The sequence below is a fragment of the Dermacentor variabilis genome, chromosome 7 (assembly GCF_050947875.1).
Source record: "Dermacentor variabilis isolate Ectoservices chromosome 7, ASM5094787v1, whole genome shotgun sequence".
Lineage (NCBI taxonomy): Eukaryota > Metazoa > Arthropoda > Arachnida > Ixodida > Ixodidae > Dermacentor > Dermacentor variabilis.
The window spans coordinates 68,346,354-68,355,334 of record NC_134574.1 but is presented as its reverse complement, the minus strand read 5'-3'; the positions used below and the strand labels follow the sequence as shown (position 1 = coordinate 68,355,334).

The window sequence follows — 8,981 nt, the reverse complement described above, 5'->3', positions numbered from 1 at the left end:
TTCTTCCTCAAATGTGCAACGAGCATTCACTGAAGAGTAAACGAAAATAATATTCGGATTTTCGGAATCACCTCACCGATTTTGTTGCACTCCCTTTGAAATGCTGAAAGGGATCGCTGCGACAGTTTGGCTCGTTTGTGTAGGGGTACGATTCTCGTTTTGTGTGCGAAAGACCCCTGGTTCGAAACCCAGACGAGCCCACCCTTTTCCTCCCGCATCAGTTTCACTCTGGCGGCAGCGCTGTACATTCTATTGAGCAGCGTATGTCTTCCAACGAGCACTCCCTGACGATTAAACGAAAACGATATTCTGCTTTATAAATCCTCTCCTAACTTGTGTTGCACTTCTACGTAAGCTATCAAGAGCAGTCTCTCCGGCAGTTCTGCTTGTTAATCTATCGATTTGATTCTCGCTCAGGGTCGGAGAGCGATTTCCTCTCTTGAGTGAACCAAAAAGCGGTCGTACATGCAGCAGCAAGTACGGGTCCAAAATTTTCAACTTTCCTGCCTGAATACAAATGTCCCTAAATTATTCACGTTAAACTTCGGCTCCTATTCTGCTCGTTGATATGGATGTTCGATTTTCCCAATGTAAATATCATGCAGCAATGACAAAGCTTAAACCACTTATCTAAATGCATTCGGCCAGACGTATGACGCGGTCGGTAATCCATAGGAAGTGGTGCATGGCAGCAGAGCTGCTTAGCACACTTAGTAAATCTTGGCTGCGAAACATTGCGCTGAATCTGTGATTCTTGTAATTTGGCGCTACTTGAAGAGAGATACGCTTTGATATTGGCAGCGTTCACGTATCCTTTTTGTACGATTTAGTCGTTATAATAGTTTTCCGTGGATGATCGAAAGCCCTGTTGTATCGCACGTTGAAGCTGACTGCCTTGTGTCCACTGGCAACGCTTCAGAGGCTGAACTCGCAAAGTGTATCTTTCGCACGACCTTTTTGCGTTTGGCTGGCCGCCTTTGCTCAAAATACGTCGAGCATTATGGTTGGCTGGAATTCGCACCAGCGGACATTTGTAGCGCAACAGTTTTTGTGAGAACTGGTCCAGGTCTTTATTGGAAAGCTGAATGATATTTGCAACGAAACTGCTTAACTAGGCATGCTGACTAGCTTCGAACGTGGGTGCCTGACGAACAAATTGTCATCCATGATGGAATGCAACACCTTAGCGGCTAAGATATGTGTAGACATTATTAATCTTTAATTTGATGAGGTGACTGAATGATAGGGCTCCTGCGTGGGAGATCGACAACCTCCTTATGACGGCCACTGATTATTTTCTCTGTAGCAAAGCATTCAGATAGGTTACGACGTTTATGCAAGAAATAGCACCACCGGTGTTTAGACTTCAAAAAAGAGCTATTTGCATCATAGCCCTCCAGAATACGCACATGAAAAGTGAAGAATAATTTAAAACCCTAAACATCCTCAACGTTTACGATTTAACAACATACAACATCGCCTCAGTCATGCATCAAATCGTTAATCAAGAACTAGGCTTGACAACAGTGTCGCTCGGTCGCTCACTTCGGAATGTTGGGAACGCATTTTTATGGTTGTTTTTCACTGCGTAAGGTAAATACTAATTACGGTTGCTCTACACTATAATTTACAGGCACCTCAGTTTGGAATAGGCTTGATAGAAGCCTAACCGCTCTAATAACATTGCCTACACTTCTTAAACAATTAAACAATTCCCTTAGTGACAATGTGTAGCACAGCGCATGCTTGCACACATCCTCACTTTTTTCTTTTCCTCTGCCGATGTTTTCGATGATGTAAAAAAAAATAGAATTGTTAGAAAAATGTATCTCATGAGTGAAACCTTCCCTACTGCTGTATTTTCTTGTTTTGCTTATTTCACCTATTGCTGTTTCAGGTGATTTTGCAGTATAAGAAAGCAGCTGTCATAGAAGTGCCTTTTCCTGATAACAAATGGTAGGGACCCTTAAACAAATTTGTTGGGTCCGAAAAGTATGTATTTCGTAGTTGCATACGTTATTTATGCTGAATAAACTTTGAAACTTTCATCACACGCGCCGTAGCGCCAGTGTTTGCGACTGCTCCGGCCGATGCGAGAACACATCTGGCCATTTTTATATAAATGTTTCAGTATGAACATTGATATCCAGGGGACAATTTAAAAGGGCTTTCATTTTAACATCACAGTAACTCAAATAAACTTTGGATTGCTTTGCTGATTGTTAAGGGGCGAGATATTACAGGGCTTTAAGCGGGCCAATGTAGTGCCTGGGTTATTCCATAATAAAAAAGCCCCGCATCCGAGCGACATAAAACATATGTTCTTTGTCCTTGCAGGCTTATCTAGGCCAAAGACCTGCCAAATAATACTCACCCGCGTTGTTCGGCAATGCACGGGTTAGTTTTGGTAAATTTATTAAGCCCGCAAGGACAAGAGATGTTCAGCAGCTGCCCGAGCGGAAACTATCCCGACGCTTTCGACCTATTAACCGTAGCACGGAACATTTCATGCACGCGTCACAGAATCCCATTTTAGGACGACTGTATTTAACTCTTGCCGAGAACGCAGCCAGCAGAATTTTGTGCACGCCGACTGTAGAGCGACATGACTGCGGCAGGCGCATCGTTCATTGGTCGGCTGGCGTTGGTCACTGGAGCAGCCAGCGGCATCGGTGAGGCCGTCTGTCATGTCCTGGCCGCTGAGGGCGTGGTCGTGGTGGCGGCCGACAAGAATTTTGAGGCCGCACGAAAAGTTGCCGATTCTCTGCGCGGTGAGTAAAGAAATACAACTTTCATCCCACTCGTTGGGCGAAAAATACGCGCTGACTTAGCCTCATCTTCGATGACGATAGGGTTCGGAGTTCTTTTTTTTTCTCGAAAGAAAAGGTTACGGGGAGCGCGCACAGCCGATGAAATCTTCAACTGACCTTTAACGGCGGACTTAACTGGATAGATCGTTGTGATTTTTACAGTGAAGCCGTATATGGCTAGCGGATTCGTCCGTCCAACCATCTGTCCGTCACCTGTACGCCGAAAACTACTGTGGCGTAACCCGATGCGCATGCGAAAAAACAAAAAGAGTTTAAAAGAGGCGCATGATTAGCAAACACGACCTGAATAGCAGAAGGCCTTTTTACCCCGATGTGTGACGTCACACTGCCTGGCATGAAATTTCTATGGACAGTGCTGGTGTGATGAAAGAGGTGAGGTCAAAATCAATGTTGCCTACTTGGGAGCATCCCCATTAGATTGTATGGCAGTCGGGCCAGGTAACATGACGTCATGGATCGGAGTGAAAGGGCCCTGTGCCATCAAGGTGACGTTGGATTAGCTGCGCCAGCAGTGACGTCATTGCTCTCCGTCGCATCCGAGCGCATGCGCGGCAGTTTCTCCGGCCCTGAAATGGGTAGGCCGCGCATCATAGGTACAAGGTCAATCCAACTAGGTCGCGAAGCTTTGGGCGAAAAGTGGTTCAGTATAGATTGTCGCCGACATCAGCAAGGGCGGTTATGGGAGCAGCGATTGAAGCGCGACTATGTTTGGAGGGAACAAACATTGGGAAAGCAATAAGCGTGTTTTAATTCAAGCGAGACACAGATTCATTCAGTGAAAATAAAATTCCTTGTCAATTCTATATGTATTCGTGACGAGTTAAGAAAATACAAGTTTATTCAATTTTATTATTATTAATAAATGCATTTATTTTCAGCGCCCATCGTTACAGGGGGCGTTGACGCCATTATCACTCGCAATCACGACCTACTGTATAAGGGGTCGTGCTCGCAATGAAATGCACGTCTTGAAATGGGCAGAAAGGCGCACTCGTAAAGTTCATCTGTTGAAATGAGCCCCCCTCACAGTTTGTGCTTTCTTGCTTGTCTAAGTTCGTCTGAATTTGGTGACGCGGGTAGCTTCATCGCTTCTTAATCTGTTCAGTGAAAAGTAGTGAGTTACGACCGCCAGATAATTGTGTAGTTGTTTACGTGCGACTGCGCCGGCCGACGAGCTTGGCGTCCGACGATAGGATCAGCACTCTACACCTAAAGCTTTCGTCGGCCTCCAAATGTTCTGTGCAGGGGTGCGATTTCAACAACCGTACGGCTGGCTTTTCCTGCATCGCTTTCCGCGCTGAAAGCTCGAAACGCCCATCAAGTCCAATGGCGGGGCATTTGATTATATAGCTCCAAAAGCAGGCCAACAAAACAAATTTCGCGCCATCGAAAACACAATGACCTCACTTCTGCTTTTAACGGACATGGCGTCACATTATTTTTTTCTTCCGCCGGAAGTGTTCCCACCACATACAGATGGCGCTAAGCCCCACGAACCACCGACGGACAGCCATGTTTTGAACGTATGGACTCCTATGGAAGCTTCGCTACCAGGTATATTTACCTTGATAGGTGTTCCTTAGGAGCAGACAACTTTCTACAAGCAACGCCGCGAGCAGAACAGGGAACGAGCTCGTGTACGCCGGGCTGATGCTCCAGCCAGAGCACAAGGACAGGCTCATGCAGCCGAACGCAAGCAGCAGCTGCGTACCAAGGATCCGGCAGCCTACCAAGTTGTCGTTTAGTGAGCCGTCGGTATTAACCCAGTAGTAAACGCGGGAACCACGTTTCAGCTTCGCTGGTTAACCATCTGCACGGAGTGTTTGGGCGGTGATCTTTAGCGGTTCCAGATTACGAGCAGAAGTTTTGTTTCAGTTCATCAGATAAAGACGTAGTGTAACTACTAGATCTGTCGACTTAAACTGTCAATTAGTAAACAATAATTTGATAACCATAGCAATATCTTTAGGAGACGTAAGTTTACACTACATTTTCATCTAATAAAACCGGTATCAGCCCCACTCTACTCCTTATAAACCACGAAACCACCAATGTTTCACACAATAGAGAAGCGATCATAGGGGCGGATGCCTTAGCCCTTTCGTAATTTGTAACGTGTGCGCTAGTCGTCTTGAACAGTTCTCTCTTACGTCTCATGACCATGAATTCCTATCCTCTTTCTAGTCAGGTTCTTTATTAGGTATTGCGTCGCCCAGCGTCAGGAAATAAAGGGCCCTTTCTTCTATGTGCGGAAGAGCTTTTATTCTACATATCCCACCTTAATAGAGCGGCGGAGATCTCAACATATATATGCTAAGTAAAAGCTCCCCCAAAATGGACTATACAGTCTTCTTCACACTTATGGCTGTTTTATTACCATATCTCTACGTACAACAGTTCCTTGCAGCATGCAATACTGCACCCATTTATTAATTGCCAATAGTCCTACAGTAAGCGCAAACGCTTATGTTCTCTTCTGTAGCAAAAGTGCTCATATGCCCTTGTTTTCAGGTGTCCGGTGTCATGGCGATGACCTTGGTCGCTATATCAAAAATACATCTCCAGACAAAACTGCCAGTAAACTAATTACTCTTTCTTTGCCTCATATGTTTCAGCAAAAAATGAAGCCTGTGTAACTGGGGTAAATGTAGAGTGGCCAAAGGGGATCTGAAATTCGTAAGGCCTGGATCACTATGTAACTCCTAAAAAATTTGCGATATGTTTATTAGGTCATGTGCGATAATCGATGTATCATCGCCTATGCGTTTTCAAAATCAATTAACAAATGAATTGCGCAGTACAATGCGCAGTACTTTTCCTTCAAGGTATTGGTGCTAAAGAAAACGGAGAGTGAATACTCTACTGAAACGAACCTCTAGACATTTGTTTAACACATCATCAACAGTGGTAAACATATCCGGAGCAATCCCTTACCGATGGCGTAAAGGAATGTTGCACTAGTATTTCCTATTTCTTTAACGTCATGTCTGGGCAAGGCTATTGAACATGTCATCCTAAATCGACTCACGAAATACGTTGAGCAGAACGACATCCATCCATACAACTTGATGGGCTCTAGTCCCGGGCTGTAAACTCAGGATCCTATGCTGCTGATCAATTCTTGTGGCGTCGATGAGATTAATTCCAAAATACTAAAGAGCACCGTTATGACTTCTAGCAAAATACTATATCACATTCTCAAACAGTCACTAACTTCAGGAGCGCTCCCGTCAGATTGGAAGACTGCGAAAGTAGTTCCCATATTCGAAAACGGTGTCAGATACTCGCCAGATAACTACCGGCCAATTTCGCTCACGTGTATTTGTTGTAAAATGCTCGAACATATAATAGCTTCTCATATGTACAACCATCTGGAATCAAACAACTTTTTTTTCGCTAACCAGCACGGGTTCAGGAAGGGTTTGTCATGTGAGACAGAACTTTTAGAATTCACGACTGACCTGCATTTAGACATGGACCATAATGTACAGATTGATAGCATATTCCTCGACTTTTCCAAGGCGTTTGATCGCATAGCCCATTGCCGCCTAATTTCAAAGTTAAATTCACTAAGATTGGATTCACTGACACTAACTTGGCTCCGGAACTTACTTTCTAATTGCCGACAATTTACTATCGTTAACAACCTTCCTTCGCCCCTTTCTTATGTCACTTCCGGCGTGCCACAAGGTAGCGTTCTTGGGCCGCTACTTTTCTTAATATACATTAACGATCTTCCTAATAACTTAACATCCCGAGTGCGAATATTCGCAGATGACTGCATTATTTACCGCGCTATAACCAGCCCCGATGACCACCTCTATCTTCAAAACAACCTTGATCTCATATTCGATTGGTGTAACACTTGGTTAATGAATCTTAATTCGTCTCAATGCAAAGTAATGTCTTTCACCCGTAAACACTCAATCTCTTCCTTCCAATATAACGTAAATAATAAGCCAATTTCTGTAGCTACTTCCTACAAATATTTAGGCATTAATCTCGCACCAAGCCTTTCCTGGGCCCATCACATTACTACTATATGTGCTAATGCTTCAAAATCACTGGGGTACTTACGCCGAAACCTACGTAATTCGCCCTCTAACATCCGTAAGCTAGCTTATCAGACGTTTGTTCGCCCCCAGCTCGAATTTGCCTCCCCAATCTGGTCACCCCATCATAACAACCTAATCAGCTTATTAGAATCAATTCAAAATAGGGCCGCCAGGTTTATCTCGCGTAACTACACCTACAATTCAAGCATCTCTCAAATAAAACTTGATATTTCACTTCAGCCACTAAGTACTCGACGAGATTTTGCACTCATATCACTATTTCACAAGTACGTTCATGCGGATAGGAAATCTTCTTTACGGTTTGAAGTCGCACCTTTCACATCTCGCAGATTACATAATCACCTCAGCTTCACACGCATCTACGGGAACACACATGCATTCAACTGGTCGGCGCTTCCTCGTGCCATTCGATTGTGGAACGCGCTTCCTCATTTGATCGTCTCCGAACCTAATCCCGATAAATTCCGCCAGCTCGTCATTTCATATTCCACCGCGTAACTTCAATAAAGTGCACGATGCTTTTTTTTCTTTTTTTTCAGTTAGGTGCTCTCTTGTTTGTGAGCTCATTTCGCTTATTATTCTTGTATTCTTTAGTATTGTATAGTATTTGTACTGGAGTGGCAACATTATTTTTCATTGCTTATTAAAGAAACTGTATTGTTTGTTTTTTTCTAATATGTACACTCCAGACCTTGTTATGTTGCACAATACTTTTAATACTTGTATAAGATAGGCATATGTTTTTTTTCAGTGTCAATTAATAATGTATGTCTGTTACGTTTTTTATAAGTTCTATATGCTCTGTTAATTTTATTGTAACGCCCCCCTTACCCAATGCCTCATAAGAGGCCTGTAAGGACATTGTTAAATAAAAAATAAAGAAATAAATAATAAAAACACCATCTTATACAGGCCAGCTCAGTGGATACGAAAGCTCTTTCGGGATTGCATGTGGAAAAAGCTTTTGATCGTATAAAGCATCAGGCAATACTTGGCGTCCTCTCGGAGATGGGATTAAGTAAGAGAATTTTTAACATGATTAAGCACTTCCTTCGAAATCGAGCTGCACAACTCATGCTGGGTGAGCTCAAATGAGAAGCTCAGAATTTGGGAAATAGGCCACTCCACAAGGGGCTGGGCTCTCATCCACGCTATTCAATTTGGCAATGTCCAAGGTTGCAAGAAATCTCGAGAAAATTGAGGGTATACATTAAGTGGTGTATGCCTATGACATAAGCATATGGAGTGCCAAGGGTAATGTAGGACAGACAGAGACTAGATTACAGGAAAGTTTATATGTTATAGCGAATACACTGAAGGACACGGGGTTGAAATGCTAGGTAGCCAAATCAAAACTCTTGGTCAATAAACATAGCAGACAAGGTCGTAAACCAAAAGGTTACATTCCGAAAGATGAGACAAGAGTGTGCTTGCGCACTCATGGATGATCCGCAATCAGGCTACTTGAAAAAATTAAGGTTCTTGGGTATCACATAGAGGGAAACAACGCTAACTATAGAACAATACAACATATCTCGAATAAAACAGATGAAGTCATTAGGTTGCTAAGGAGAATTACCAATAGACACAGATGCTAAGGAAAAGACAGCGCTGTGAGGCTAATACATGCCTTTGCTCTCTGTCACTTCACTTATCTGGCTGAATTATTCAAATGGAATCAGGCAGAACATAACAAACTTAATGTAATGCTCAGGAAGCTCGTTAAAGTAGCCCTAGGGATACCCAGTAACGCTGCAATCACCAAACTCATGAGTCTAGGGGTGAACAACACAATGGAAGAAATCGCAGAGGCCCAACAGGTAGCGCAACACGAAAGATTGACAAAATCACGAGCTGGCAGGAACATATTAAAGGCAATAGGTGTAGAACTGAATACATCAGGGAGCCCAATAGAGGCTGAAGTAGAATTAAGGACTGACGTTAGGAACAAGATCACAACCAACCCTCTCCCCAGAAACATGCATCCAGATTATAAAGTCGAAATGAAAAATGCCAAGAGCTAAATCACGCTTGCAGGAAATAGAGCAGCAGAACCAACTGGCAGCTATAGTTG

At 43.5% G+C, this 8,981-nt stretch overlaps 1 protein-coding gene across 1 annotated transcript in view; it reads left to right on the top strand.

Moving 5' to 3' along the window:
• The first annotated feature begins 2,602 nt into the window (after positions 1-2,602).
• LOC142588685 ((3R)-3-hydroxyacyl-CoA dehydrogenase-like) overlaps positions 2,603-8,981 on the top strand; it is a 50,699-nt gene continuing 44,320 nt past the window's right edge. The window contains exon 1 of the mRNA XM_075700507.1: positions 2,603-2,771. Within this exon, the coding sequence (XP_075556622.1) occupies positions 2,606-2,771 (166 nt within the window). The 5' untranslated portion in view covers positions 2,603-2,605. The remainder of the gene's footprint in view (positions 2,772-8,981) is intronic.